General features: G+C 37.1%; 1 protein-coding gene across 2 annotated transcripts in view; it reads right to left on the bottom strand.

Annotated features, from left to right (window-relative positions):
* cdh6 (cadherin 6) overlaps positions 1 to 15,868 on the bottom strand; it is a 159,522-nt gene that overhangs the window by 57,115 nt on the left and 86,539 nt on the right. For both annotated transcript variants that reach the window (XM_039753148.1, XM_039753147.1), the window contains exon 3: positions 8,665 to 8,959. In XM_039753148.1, coding sequence (XP_039609082.1) covers positions 8,665 to 8,959 — 295 coding nt within the window. The remainder of the gene's footprint in view (positions 1 to 8,664; positions 8,960 to 15,868) is intronic.

The following is a 15,868-nucleotide window of genomic DNA, read 5'->3' as shown; positions in this document are numbered from 1 at the left end:
GTTTTAGTCGAGACAGATGTGCTCGATATATAATTTTAAGTTGTATAATTGTATGCTTTGCGCATATGGAGCTCGAGTGAATTCTCTAATAATTTCTGTGTAGATGGCGAATGAACTAGGAATAAAATAAAAACTGTAAATTCCACCTAAGTACCAGAATGTCTTCTGTTTCATATTTTGTTATCCTTTAGTAAGCACTTGGTCAGTTTAGAACCCCACATTACAGTATGTTCATAGTAACAATACAAATAATATATTCAATTGGAGTGACCTCTAAATATTTTACAATCAGGCTGAATTTTCACAGGAAAGCTAACTATCCCTAATTAACAAAAATAAGTCTGGTGGAGAAGTGATTTTTACAAATATCAACTCTTTGCATTGGTTTGTGGACCACCCTAATGTGCATTCATCCACCCATTTTTTAACCCAGTCAACACAATTCAAAGTTGTGGGAAATGGAGATTTGGGCACATCTGGAACCCACCCTGGACAGAGTAGTAGTCCACTGTAGGATACACCTAGCCAATATAAAATCACCAGTTAACCTAACATGGCACTATAAAATGGCAATGTGTTGTATGCTGGTTGGACATGCAAGTAAGAATTTCACTGTAATGGAGTAGAGAGTCAGTGAAGAATAAATACAAACGGTGGAAACTTTCAGGTTCTCCAAATCTGTTGTTTATCTTCTTCATCTTGTCTCATGTTGTTGGAGAATGAGACAGCAACTCTCAATCCAGACAAAGATTAAATTTGGTAATTATAAAAAGACTGCGGGGAGGATTCAAATCAAGTAATCATGCTCTATATTTATACTCTATATGCTGGGAATATGTATTTAAATATTCCATCTGTTCATGTTTACTTGTCATGAGTGAAATAAACAGTGTTAAACTTAGCTTTATGGGAGCCAAGTATGGAGAATGGCTCTGGAAAAAACATTGACTATAATAAAGTCGATGGGGACTGTTACAGCGATTCTTCACAAACAAAAATGGAGATCTAGGGAAACATGAAAATGTACAGTCAAATTTCAAAGTGGACATGCGGGTGAGAAATTAATTGAAAGCTTTTCATGGTTGAAGCATGTGAAAGTATGAAGTGTGGTGGTGGTCTTTAAACTAATCCATGTTCAATCCAAAGTAGATAAAAATTACCTAGTGAGCAATGCTTGACCATAGCATATCAAATCAGACATATATCAAGAGGAAATTTGCATGAAGAGGGTCTGCAGGCTTCTAAAAACAATGTCATCAGAGGCTGTACTCAGGTCGAGTCAGAGACATGAAAGTTTAATCCATTCTAGGATTAAAAAAGGCTGTTCAGGCATTATGGTAAACAAGCCACAGTCTTTTCAAAGTTATAAAAGAAAATAACACATTTTCCCCAAAAGACATAATTAAGAGCTCACGGAAATATAATGCAGAATTTGCTGGATGTATGGGATTGTTATAGCACTGGAAAAAAGAAGAAAAAAGAAGGCTATAAAGCCAACCAAATTTCAAAGATTCTAAACTTAAGGAGAAGAGTTTTGGCCTGTGTAAAAACAGTGAACTGGGGGAATCTGCCCACGTATTCTTCAGGAGATACAGTTGGCCCCTTTAATATGTGGGTGTTAGAAACAAAAGGTCAAAATAGAGAGAGCAAACAAAAACCACACTTTAATATGTGCCTCAGAAGAGAAAGCTAGCAACTTGCTTCAAATGCAGCACACCATCAGCTGTAGGTATACCGAACCCATAACTGTTTAACTTCAGATGAAGCAATCTAAAGGAAGGACCCAACTTACACCCACAGATTAAGCAGTGCCCCAATATGAATATCTTCCAACTGCACTTATTGACACTGTTGTGAATGGGCAGAAGCTCTTCATCTAGGAGACCTTCTGCTGATATATGCATTATATATGTAAGTTAACAGTAACAAAATGCTATGAAACTACAAAACATTATGTCCATGACACTGAAGAGAGTTTTTCCTAAAGTGTCCAAGGGTGAAAATCAGCATTAGGAAGGAAAGACATTCTGCTGCCGACAGAAAGAGAGGTAAACCAGGATAGATCGCTAATGAACATTATCTAGCATGAGACAGGAATAGCACACTCCCAAAGGGTTGTCAGGCCCAGAGGTAGAAGAGTCTAAGCAATTTTGGCTACTTGTGGAGTTCAGATGCAACTCTAATCTTTACAGTGTGGTTGTGAGACCTTTGGAGTCACAGTGGGTCACCTCTAAAGCCAATCCTTTAAAAACTGAGTGGTTATGAGTATGGAACTGTTAGCCTGGGCATCCTGCCTATTGTTTACTGTTGATACTAAATGCAATTTATATGCTTTATCTTAATTAATTTGCATTTAAAAATGTATACAGTGTTCCTATCAACAGAAACTTTAATCACATAGAAAAATTCATATTGAAGTGAAAATAATATGCGGGTTTACATGGACTCCAGGAAATCTTAGTGCACAGATATGAGAACTCCACAAATGTACCGTATCACTAGTTAAAGTAACCTGTCCTAAATCAAGAAATGATGACTAGTGTAGTATAGATAGGTACATGTTATATAGAAATGCCAGACAGGTATACAAAAAGTGCAGAAGTGTAATTTAGATAAGAGGCTGATGCAAACGGCAAATGAACAAAATGTCACTAATAAAAGATATGTCTATGCACGCCTAAGAAATTATGTATATTCTATAAAAATGCAGAAAGAATTAAGAATACACTAATCATTAGACCATCAGGAACCAGAGAACATGGCAAAATACATTTTACATATAAATGGTAGTATGAATTGGCAGAAACAGAAATTGCAATGTTTAATTCTGAACAGCAAAACCCTGATCTGATGTTGAAAAGCAATATAGAAATAAACTGCAACCATGGAGCAGTGGGAGAGATTTTTTAAAGGACTATTTTGGAATACTTTTTACTTTAGTTTTTGACTAACTACAAGCCTGTTTAGTCCAGCTTTTTTCTTTTTTTATAACAGATAACTTTGATTCTTCTTTTATAGGAAACTTTGCTCTGTCCTGACTAGTCTTCTTTTTTCCTTTTATTATAAAATGATATTTTTACAAAGATAGAAATGATCACAGTCTGAGGAATGGGGATGTTGATTTTCAACATTAAGAAGCATTTCTTTAAATTGTGATCCTGCCAAACTTTAATTTTACTGTACAATCATGAACCAAAATTTCATAAAACAGCAGTTAATAAGAGACGTCTAAATTACAATTTAATCTCTAACTAATATGTATCCATGTTTAGTATCAGCCATTAAAATCTACTTTTACCCTGCTCTAAATATTTTTAATCCTCCAACATGCCAGCCAATTAAATGTTGTGAAATGATGGTGCCAAGAAAGTCAACATTTGGAATTCAGAAGCAAAATATAATCTTTTAGTTCACCTAAAGATACAAGATAAATATTTTTCAAATTTGTGTTTACTCACAGTGGAATTTTAAAGATTTCATAACGTTATAACAAATTAACTGTCTAACTCCTTATATAATAATAGTTAATGGTTATAGCTTTAAACAGAATTGTATCCATATAGGTTATTAGAAATAGCAATAAAACAATCTGATATGACTGTGTTTAGTTTAGGATAAATCTCTCTTTTTTTCATTTAAGGCAGTTTGAGTAATAAGAATAACCCCATTGTAAGTGTAAGGTACCATTGATCAATTTTATAAAATTTCTTACTCCATTACAGCAATCACAGACAGTTGACACTTTCACTCTTACATGGTGCAAGGCAGAAATCCAACCATGGTTAAGATGCCAATCTATTGCAGACACATAGCTCCACTGGGCTGAGATAAAACAATAAAATGAACATTTGCGGGAAGTGGGGAGAAAGAGGAACCCTCCAGTCCATGCTGACAAGGAGAGAATGTACAAACTGTTCATGAACACTAAGCCAGACTCCCGTGAGTTATGAGCTAGCAGTGGTAATGATGGTGCTACCATGCCCATTATGTTATATATTTATAGTTTTTAGAACAGTAAATATCTACAGAAATACCCAGTATAGCTGTACTGATTATTAATGCACATAATCTAGAATAACTGATAAGAATAATAATCCCCATGCTGCGGGGAGAACCACTTTCTCTAGTGCTAGTGGACTTCCAGTGTGCGAAGGAGTCTCTGAGAACAGGTGGAGGATGTGGAAGTGGCGCAGAGCTACAAGTACTTGGGGGTTCGCATAAACTGGACTGGACTGACAACACAGTGTGCAAGAAGGGCCACAGCAGACTGTTACTTGCTAAGGAGACTCAGCTCTTTAGATGTGTGCAGCAAGCTGCTAGAAATGTTCTGCTAGTCCATAGTAGCCAGTGTGGTGTTCTACGCTGTGGTCTCCAGGGTAAGCAACATGAAAAGAAGCACAATGCCCGAACAAACTTATTATGAAAGCCTGCTTCATCACAGAGCAAACCCTGGATACACAGGAAGCTATAGTGGAAAAAGGATGGTGGCAAAATTGGATGCCATCATGAAAAATCCCCTCCATAGCCTTCAGGAAGTGCCCTATTGGTGCACTTTTAGACACTGGCTCATTTCACCATGGTGTACTATCAAGCACCTCTGGGGGTCTCTTCCACCCACTGTTATTCAATTGTTATGCAATCCAATGCTTTCTCCTCAAATACTCTTTAATTTCATTTTGTAATTACTGCACAAAATAGGTTTATCTATTTTTACCTTTTTATCAATTGATTGATTAATTTATTGACTGATTGATTGTATTATTTGTCTTGCGAGTCTGTATCCTTGTTTTTATATGTTTCTGATGCTGTATGCATCTGAATTTCCCCATTTGATTAATACAGTTTATCTAATCTAATCTAATCTAATCTTATCACCATGCTGTCCCTACATATTGATGGATGTAAGGACAGAGGTCCACATGACCATCATCATCAGGTTTTTCCATGTATAGACTGAAAACCATGAGGACTGATTGAGGTCATTTATGTTAGGTAGAATGCCTTGAGGGGGCTGGCTGGTTTCATGGCCTACAACCCCTGCAGATTTTGTTTTTTTTTTCTCCAGCCATCTGGTTTTTTTTTTTCTGTCCTCTCTGGCAATTGGACCTTAATTTTATTCTATGTTAATTAGTATTACCTAATTTTATTTTTATATTTTGCCTTTTTTTCTCTTTCTTCATCCTGTAAAGCACTTTGAGCTACATCATTTGTATGAAAATGTGTTATATAAATAAATATCTAATCTATTCATGTTATGTTCTCTCTATCTTGAATTAGAAAAAGTAAATTTGGAAGACATAAAAGTCTTGAAACTTATACTGGATATTGTATTACTGCAAAAAAAATACATACATTACATACATTAACTAGAATTTCTAATACGCTATGTCCCCAGAGTTTATGAATTCATAAAAAAGATAAAACTAAGACAATCTGCTACTATGCACTATTACACACATGCCTGCAATTGCTTATTGAGTGCAGGAGAGAAAGTGATGGTGTAACTATAATCAAGATTCACATCCAACATAGGAAAAACAATTTGACGCTGAGAATGCGGAGTAAACCCCACCTTTCATCAGAATGTCTTTTCAAAAGAAAACTCAGTTGTAAAGTCTGTTTGTAATGGAAATCTTGATTTACTAATATAATTACACAGAATTAATTGACTGTCAAATCAATGTTTCCAGCATCAGTTAAAAAATGTAACAGTTTACCAAAAGGCATTCACATCCTAAAAAATGAGAAATTACACTATTGGAACCTGAAATTAAAATACAAAGAAAAACTAACTGTTATCATTATATGCCCTGTAGGTTTTTTTTATTAAACTATATTTTAAATTAAATGATATTTGCCAGGAATAGGACTAATGTACCATAATATGAAAATGTAATTAAAACAATTGCAGGGAGGCACGGTGGCACAATGGTAGCACTGATCGCTTCCCGTGTCCTTCCTGCGTGGAGTGTTGCCCTGTGTTGGCTCCAGCAGACCCCTGTGACCCTGTGTTAGGATATAGCAGGTTGGAGAATGACTGACTAAAACAATAGCAGTTAAAACGTTTTAAACAGTGGCTATAATGGGGTTTTTTATGTCCCTGGTCTATGCCGCCTTTTAACTCATTAAAATTTGAAACCTTATTTTGTTTAATCAGAGTTAAAACACTTTCCACAACTGTCCATTTTGGTTGGCCCACCATAAGCTGAACACATGGATGACAAGAATGCTAGTCAGCAGATATGGAGATGCTAAATCCTTCTATTTTTCAGAGTTCTGAGTTGGGAGAGTGTGAGAATACGTTAATTTTTACCTAGGTGCTCAATAAATCCTGGTTTCACAGTAGAGTAGTAATTTATTGTTGAATTAAAAAGAAACAGTGGACTTGGGAGATGATTTATCTTCTATAGTCGAGGTGTTAAACTCAAGGCCTCATGGCCTGATTTGCCCCTAAGACCTTTGTAAAGCATTCCCTTTCATCAGTATTCAAAACAAGTTACATACGGCCAGCAATGACCATTCGTTTTTTCAAGACCCCCCCTGTGTTTCATGTATTAATTAAAGCCATATATAATATGCAATTAAACTTGCTTTTAAAATGTATCTCCAGTGTCCGCTCACGTTTATCTGTGCAACAGAGTGAGCCACAATGGCTAACCCATGCTAAGAATGGAAGCAGCTGCTCATAATGACTCAGAATGGAAGAGAAAAAAAAGGTAACATCCCACACAGCGATATAGAACCTTAGTGTTTTAACATGATGGCAAAGATTTGTCAGTCTCATGAAGGAGATGACAGGTTGGCTTCACGCATGAGAGCCATTGCCACTCCACACACTTTTTAAAGCTGCACAGGTGTCAGGGCTGGCCACCCTTCCGTGGCTTCCCTTACTTCATTGTTGCATGTGGATAGAAAACATATTTGCATTTTCACTCATGTTAAATTTGATTGCTGTCCATTTTCCGTGTGATCTGTCACCACTACATTTATGCTGTTTTTTTTTTTTATTATAGTTACATCTGATCATAATGTATGATAATGCCGGTGTATATGGATATATAGATTCTTTCCTGTATCTGGACTGCTGCTGTCACGCTTTATGTGTCCATGTACTATTTTCACTCAATGCTGATTTTAGTCACATGGGTGCTGGTAGCTTTTCTAAAGAAATACGCAAGGCAAAATATATAGTACAATGGAGAAAATCAAAGAGGTACCAAGATGTCTTGTTTGTAAAGATAATCTGGCGGGAGTTGTTTGTTGATGTGTTCTGGTTCAGGTTGAGTATGTATGGTATTATTTTTGGCCCTTAATAAAATGTTGCTTGATATCCCTGTTCTAGAACAACAATAACTATAAGGATACAGTTAAAGACAAGCTGAAATGATGTTAAAGCATATCAGTGAGTGTTCTGTAGTGACCCAGATAAAGTCTGCATATTAATATAACTGAAAATGTGGGTCAGCAAATGAAAATCAATACTATACAGTGCCCATTCAGTCTGAGCAAATAAACAAATGCTAGGCCATTATGTGCAAACCTGGCAGAGGCTCTTAATGAAAGACATGACTGGGAATTCTTAAAATGCTGGTGTAATCAAAGCAGGTCCAGCAATATCAAAATGGCTAAAATATTTTCTTCTTTTTATAGACAGACTGAATGACAGATAGATAAAAGAATATATAGATAACAATGTAGAAGTTACATTATTGATCATGGGGAACGCACTATATTTATAATTAATTTAGAAGAATTTTTAACTTAAACACTACAGTATTTCATTATTTTATGTTAATCAGTGCCCAAAATGCTAAACAAATACATTACAATTCCATATGGTAACAAATGTACAAAAAGTCCAAAGAGGATATGGACACTACAGCATATCAATTGATATCAGCAAATTCCATCCATCCATTTCCAACCCGCTGAATCCGAACACAGGGTCACAGGGGTCTGCTCGAGCCAATCCCAGCCAACACAGGGCACAAGGCAGGAACCAATCCTGGGCAGGGTGCCAACCCACTGCAGGACACACACAAACACACCAAGCACACTCTAGGGCCAATTTAGAATTGCCAATCCACCATGTCTTTGGACTGTGGGAGGAAACCCACGCAGACACGGGGAGAACATGCAAACTCCATGCAGGGAGGACCCGGGAAGTGCCTCCACTGCACCATCATGCAGCCCTATCAGCAAATTAAATATGAAAATAACAAATCATCCATACAATTTTTAAACATTCTCAAGCAAGGAAAGAGGGCCTATGTAGGCACACACCCACCACATACACACCCCCAAGTCATTGGGATGAAGCCTGCATTTATGAAGAACACCCACATGTCAACAGTGAGAATGTGCTATCAAGCTGCCCAACTGGAAAATAATATCTTCAATTTATGTAAAGAAATTGAATGTATCTTGTAACAGGAACATTTCTGAGACTTCCTATACATTTTAGAGCATTCATTTTAAGGATAAATGTTTATTTGGAAATGCCATAAAATGACAGCACCTAAATGCATGATACTAACAAGATCACGACTGCTATGATGAGGGCTTTGATTTTTCTCATCAGCTACTTTCATGAATCCATTCACATAGATTTTAACATTTGGGACTGCAATGTTTCAGACAGAAATAAATTGACAAAATACTTACCAACATTGGACATTTCAGGGACACTAGCTGTGTAAATGTCTTTAGTAAACTTTGGTTCATTATCATTGATATCATGAATTTTAATGATAAATTCAGATTCAGGTTCCACCGGTATTCCAGTTTTCTTATTTACAGCCTGAGCACGCAACATGTAGAAGGCTTTCTCTTCCCTGTCGAGCCTCTTTGTTGCATGGATATCACCTGAATTCTCATCAACCAAGAACAAACTGCCAGCACCGTCCCCTGAAAGTATGTATTTGAGGGATCCATCGCCTTTGTCCTGGTCTGAATGCAGCTAAGGGAAAGAAAAAAAAAAAGTGACAATTGTTAGTTTTTTTTTTCTTCACTCTTCTCAGTACTAATTTGTTCAGTTGACACTTCCCAGTAAATTAGGTGTCTGCTTCTGAAACAATACGCAGTTGTTTAATTTATAATTTCCCTTGGCAATTAAGTAAGTATGTGACATGCAATTTTCTGTTGATCAGTCCCAATTAGTTTCTACAGGCAACTTTGTTAATGATAACAGTCATTGAAGCAAATTAATTCCTGTATCAAATATCATTAACAAAATCATTGCAAAGGTTATATTACTTTTATTAATTATTAAATGATGAATGTAGTGTACCGAGTTCTTTTTTTGCAATTATTTATTTGACAATTTTGTAGGGTCATGTTTTGGCACACAGTGAAGAAGGTAACTCAGGACTTTCAAGTCAAACCATTTTACAGTACTTTTTTTTACCATCAACGTGGTAAAACTTTGGAATCGATTGAATCAAGAAAACTTTAATGAGGGTGATGTGTTTACTGCTTCTGCTGCACAGTTCAAAGGGTTTGGATTTGAATCCTGTCTGGTCACTGGCAGTGTGGCAGTTGCACATTCAGCCTCTAGGGTTTCTCTGTTTACTAACTATATACTGGCCTTAGTATAAGTGAACAAAATTGTCTTGAATCAAAGTCATTATTGTTAGAAATAACTATAATAAAGGTGAAAAGTATTCATAAAAAACATTTTCATAAACTGAAGTAAAATAATTAAGAAAACCAAGATAAAATACTTAAACTATGCCGAGCCACTACAGCAGTTGAAAAGACTAAATGAAATAAAATAATAAATTACAAAAAATGTATTAAGTTTTTGCCATGTCCTGACTTATGCCTGGACTAACAGTAAATGTATTATGATTGATGTTTATTAAATTTTAAAGAATTTTCATGACCCTATTTGGATGTGTGATAAGTGGTCCGTGGCTTAGGACAGATTTTTAAATAAATCAATAAGTAATTGTGTCTGGAGATGTGCAGGTGTGCATGAGTGAGCTTTTCTCCGGGACTGATTGGGGTGCTTGATTGATTGCACAAACACGTGCGGAGGTGGGCAGAACACTCAGGTGAGCCTTGTTTGCTCCTAGGGAGTAGTGATGTATCACACCTGCACCCAATCACACAGGAAAGATAATTATTAGAAATTAGAGAGATTAGAAAATACAAAAAAGAAGGACAGAAAGGAGGAAGAAAAAGAGCAGAGAGCGGAGGTCAAAATGAGAGAAACAGAAAGAGGCAGGATTGATAGAGCCTGTGTAGAAAAGGAGTTAGAGGCTAGCGAGCTTAGAGGTGAGAAACCCTGGTCATGAAGGGGTGCTCCTATAGAGTGATGTTGGGGAGTAGAAGCGGCCAGCTATATGGTGTCTCCCACTGATGATCAGGAACTGGCGATGGGAGATGGGTGTGTGGCTCAGCGCAGCAACCCATGGTTGCTGCAGGTCTGCTAATAGGGACCTGAGCCTGAACTTAAAAGTAGACTGCACCTGTCAGTGTTTCCTCCCCTAATCCTGTCCATACCTTACAGAAACAGGAGACACCATGTTTTAGAGGGAAGCATTTCGGCTCACATTTTTTTGCAAACTGTTTCTAGATTTTATCCCTGTTTATATTGAATTATTTATTTATTGAATTAAGTATTTTTAATCTCCATCGATTTCACAGATTATTTATTTATTTATAGAAGAAAGTCTGATGTACTGCACTAATTACACTTTGTATTATTAGGTTGGATCTGTTAATAAAAGCACTGACACTTTTACACCTACCCCTTGCTATAAGTACAGTATGTATCCTCATTTGCCTGGCTCATCTCAGTTCATTACTATTGATGGTTCAGATTCAAGGGGCACCTAGACACAACAGGAGCATGGAGCAACCTGGAATGTCACAGACTCATCTTTGTAAGTAATTGTAGTTTTTTTTTAGGTCACAGAATTCATTTCTAATATCATTTACTTTTTATAATGCAGCTTTCAGACAGTTATGAATTTTTTTTGTGTTCACTTGTATGCCATTTTGATTTTCATGAATGACACCATTTTAATAGTCCCAAGGCTAGAACATTACTAGAACACACTCTTGATTGCTTGGGATATGGCATAGGAGGTCGCAGCACCCAACGTCATTGATACAGTGGATTAAAAAGTCATATGTGAAGACCTTTCCTCATCTGAGTTTCTGAATAAATCAAAAGTAATCTCTGTATATTTATTGTTGTGTTCTTTATTACTTATAAATCCATTTGTGACTTCAACTTGGAATTCTAATTTGATGACAGACCAAACAAATTCTCAGTTACAATGTTTTTGCTTTTATTTATCTTCTCACAGTCTCCTTCATTGTTCAAAGTTTGCCTGCCTATATGGAAAATGCCATGGGTTATAGGGACACCAAAAATAATCAAAATATGTACATAAATATCTGTTTTTTTGTTTTTCAAATAAATATTCCTGTAGTTGGGGTCTGGTCAATCAAGTCCTCTTTAACCCCTTTACCATTCTCTACTGTTAGCCGTACATACACCATCATCCCTGAGTTTATTCATCTCAGGTGAACTGTAGCTTGTGGGTTTTCTGTGATATTTGACCAGCCTTTGCAGCAGCAGAGAGAGCTGAAAGTGTACTGTGCCAATGTAGTGGAAAGGAAGAAATAAAAGTGTTTTTTTTTGAGTTTGTCAGGGATGCCAGGGGCAACGACCCAGCCGGGACGCTGTGAGGGACCGGAAGAGAGTCAGAGCCCACCCTGGATCACGTGGGGGCCACCTCCCTGGTTGCTCTGGGGGCCACGGGTACAGGGCATGGAAGCTCCACCCTGTAGGGGCCCGGGGTCACTGCCAGGAGGCGCCCCAATGCCTTGGGGACCTGTTACCCCAGCACTTCCGCCACACCAGGAAGTGCTGGGGGGAAGATTTAGGACGGCACCCGGAGGACAGCCGGCACTTCCGCCACGCTCCAGAGGAGGAATGCCGGGAACACCTGGGGCTCATCCGGGAACTGTATAAAAGGGGCCGTCTCCATTCATTCAGGGCTGGAGTCGGGAGGAGGCAGGAGGCAGGACGAAGCACAGAGCACAGAGGAGGTGTGGAGGCGGCCCGAAGAAGGCATTTGTGGCCAGGACTGAGTGTACTGGGGTGTTTTGTGCACTGAACTGCGTCTGTGTGACCAATTTAAAATTTGTAGATATTGTAAATAAACGTGTGGTGGTTGAGAAACAACATGTCCGCCTGTCTGTGTCCGGGTCGGCTCCACAAGTTAAAATAGTTACAATCTTCAGAAATGGGCCTTGACAGCACCATAGATCACAGACCTAATGATAGTGAAATTGATGATTTTGCTTAAATGGTAAACTAGTACAACATTTTTAAATGTGTGTGGTATCACAAGAGCATTGGGTAACTTTCAAAACTACCATTCACTGGATCTCTAGGGCACAAGGCAGATGTATCAGATATAGATTATCAGTTACAAAATTTCAGTCATTACTTAAGTGATGTAGATGTAATTGCGAATGATTTGAACAGACATGAAGCACATATTGAAATGTGCACATGTGATCTAATGTCAGTTATCCCAAGATTCTCGTGTTCTCTACCCTTAAGGAGTAATTGAAAAGTCTGGAGTTAAAATATACTGGTCAACAAAACCTTTATCTGAAACATCTTTTGGACAGCAGATCATGAGTGATACACATTTGAGCTTACGCCTGTGGAGTTTGCATTTTGTTGACAACAATTTACCTGCCACTTTGCACAGTAGTATAGCACAGTATAAAACACTGTATAAAACAGTATAAAACCATTCCAAGATGCAATGACTGACAAATTTACACTCCTGTAACAGAATGCCATGATGATAAATCACTTGTGCTTTGGAAAAGTCAATTGGCAATGAAGCAATACAAACTATACCTCATATAATTACAAAGTTGGCCACACCACTACTCTTAACAATATGTGAAGTTTACTGGTATCTTGACAAAAGTCCTTGCAGTCTGCAAAATAATGAAAAACTAAACCTGCTGATGTATGTTTATTTTCATTTTATTTTTGAATTAGCGAAAGCACTCTGTGTTGCCCAGGTATAAAAAAACAGGGAAAAAATATTGTTTGGAAATTCAACATAGCTAAACACCGCCCAGGATGAATAAACATGAGACAAGATCTGTAATTCAGGGAAGCAATAAAACCGTTATCCAAATTAGTTCAGAAGATAAAGGTGTATTCATGGTCTTATGCTACATTGCATTAGAACTGGGAAGTCAGAATTTCCAAGTTCCAAGTAGGAAGTTTCAATTGGAAAGCCGCCACAAGTCGAGTTTCCTGCTTGGAAAGTCAGGAGGGCCTCACCAAATCTGACCTCAGAATATAATCATGCATCAATAGAAGTGAAAGCTGTAGTAGTATATTGTTAATTTGCACTTCTGTTTATTTGTGTTTTATTGAATCAGTTGTACACATAGTACTGTCCAGCTTCTAGTTGTGGACATTTTATGGATTCTCAAAATACCGCATAATGTGTTTGGTTCAGAAGTTGTCTGTATTTCAAAAGAAGAAGCACAACAGCTTTTCTTGGAATCATCTGTATTGGTTTTCCAAATTTTTTATTGAAATGTATTGAACTCAGGTATGGTGTCATTCCCAGCTCCTACATCTGACTTCCAAGGTAAACAGAACACAGCACCTGGATGAGATCCCACTTACAAAACTGTGTTTGTGCTGAAGGTGTCCTCAAAGCAACCCCAGCACACTCTTCTGGCCTGATGGGAATTGTATTCCCGGTGCTGTCGTTAGTTTTTATTTTGCCTCCCTCTCATTATAAGACCCCTTGTCTAATATGCGATATTACAATTTTTTAGATTGGAGAAAAGGCAACCTAATTAAATTAGATGGATGGAAAAATTACTGCTAGAATGAATGGAATTATGCAATCAAAACATTGCCCTGTGGATTTTTTTTTGTTTTACAGTATAGGTCACAGAAATGCTGGTTGGGTCTTGAATTGTCCTACAGAGAACATTGTTGTTAATGTTGCCAATCTCAGTACAATTCAAGACAATGCATTTTATAAGAATAATTTTGATAAGAGCAGAATATTCAGGCCATCATAGCTTGTCAGCTCCTATTCACCAAATTTTGGTTGAGAACATGGGGACAGTTTATTCAGCACAATTTACACACTTCCTATATTGTCCCTTCATGTGTTAGACATCATCCCAAGGAATTTTATGACGACAGAAATATAGTAGACTATGTATACTTTTTTTTCAATTGTTTAAGTCACTTGCACAGTGAGTGAAAGTCAGGGATTAAAGCTACCATCTTCTGCCTTAAAGTCTTATAGTATATCTTAGCCACTAGGCCACATTGCTTATTTAACAGAACATCTGTTTGCTTTATGGTCTTATCCCATGCACATCTGTGGATAACCCTTCTTTAAAATCATTTCATGTACTCAATCTTAATAATAAGATTGAAATACGATGAGGCCACAACTAAGGAAATGGATGCAAGATTAAAATCAATCAAATAAGAAATATTTCAATTTAAATATAACATCTTTTAGAGCAAAGTGAATGAATCCATGCAAAGGATAACAAAATACTCATGAGACATTGCATTATCGAAAGCTGCCGTAATCACTGGAAAATCAACACATCCTATTCAATCTTCTGAATACTTTAACTAATAAATGCAGTATTTTTTTCAGCTCTGTCATTTTTGAGGCTCGCTGGATTTTAGTTTTTACGTTTGCCTTTAAAATCTTGGCAAGTGTGTCATTTTAATCTAGGGAGGGAGGTTCTGGTATTATTTATCCCTTAAGAAAACTCAATATGTGAGTTGTTTTGTATTTATGTCTGCTAAATTAAGCCTCCCAATTTTTAAGACAAATGAGAACTGTGGGAGATAAACTCTTCATTATCAGCTGAGTATGCCAGTGCCAATCGTGCAGAACAAGCTTATCAGATGCTTACCGTATGTCATACCAAGGCAACATAATGCAACTGAATACAATGTTTTGGTTAATGAGACCTTCACTGGTTGATTAGTGAAAAAACAATCCTATGTCAGGGCACCCTGCAGTGTTTAATGATCCTCTCACTCACAAGTCAGTCAATCTATAACTGATGTCACAACCAGGGACTTTCTAATAGTCCAGGATATCAGAAAACACCAAAATGAAATTACCTTGTCTTTTATTGTTGGCAATGGTAGACAATTTAAGTGCTCACGCACAAAGTGGTCTCAAGGGCCGAATGGAGCAGGGCCCAAGAACACTGGCTGGTTTTGGGGTGAGTGTTACGAGTTAACAGGGAGTACCGATGAGGGGATGAAATAGTTACCTAAATTTCCAGAGTAGATAATTAGCATTCATGTCGTCTATATCACCAAGTTTGTCCCTATCTCTACTTGTTCTATCCATTTTTACAATTTTTCTTCCAAAAAAGTTTTACTTATGCAACATTCCATAATACCTTTTAGCTAGCAACTAAACACATAGTGTGAGATGAACATTCCAGTTTTGAATAACGCTTCTATTAATTTCAATTTTCATTATGAATACAAATATGAGTTTTGTAAAGTTGCTTATTTAAAATAATGAAATGTGCATGTATTTATATTTTTATGCCTGTGTAAAATGGGAACTGAACTTTGTGGAGGGGGAATCTGGCTAATACAGTGCCCTGTCTTGTGATGGCTCTGCTCCCACCTCTGATTTTCCAGGCGTTGCCCACAATGTGACAAATTCATTAATACCTGAATGAAATTTCAGGAGGTTAAACATAAAGCTGATTTTGAGTCAACGTGTCATGTGCATTGTGTTAAAATAGGTCCATAATTGCATAATGATATTAATAAAATCCTACTGGATATTAATTATTG

Source organism: Polypterus senegalus, chromosome 5 (genome assembly GCF_016835505.1).
Source record: "Polypterus senegalus isolate Bchr_013 chromosome 5, ASM1683550v1, whole genome shotgun sequence".
NCBI classification, from domain to species: Eukaryota; Metazoa; Chordata; class Cladistia; order Polypteriformes; family Polypteridae; genus Polypterus; species Polypterus senegalus.
This window is presented reverse-complemented; position numbering and strand designations above follow the sequence as displayed.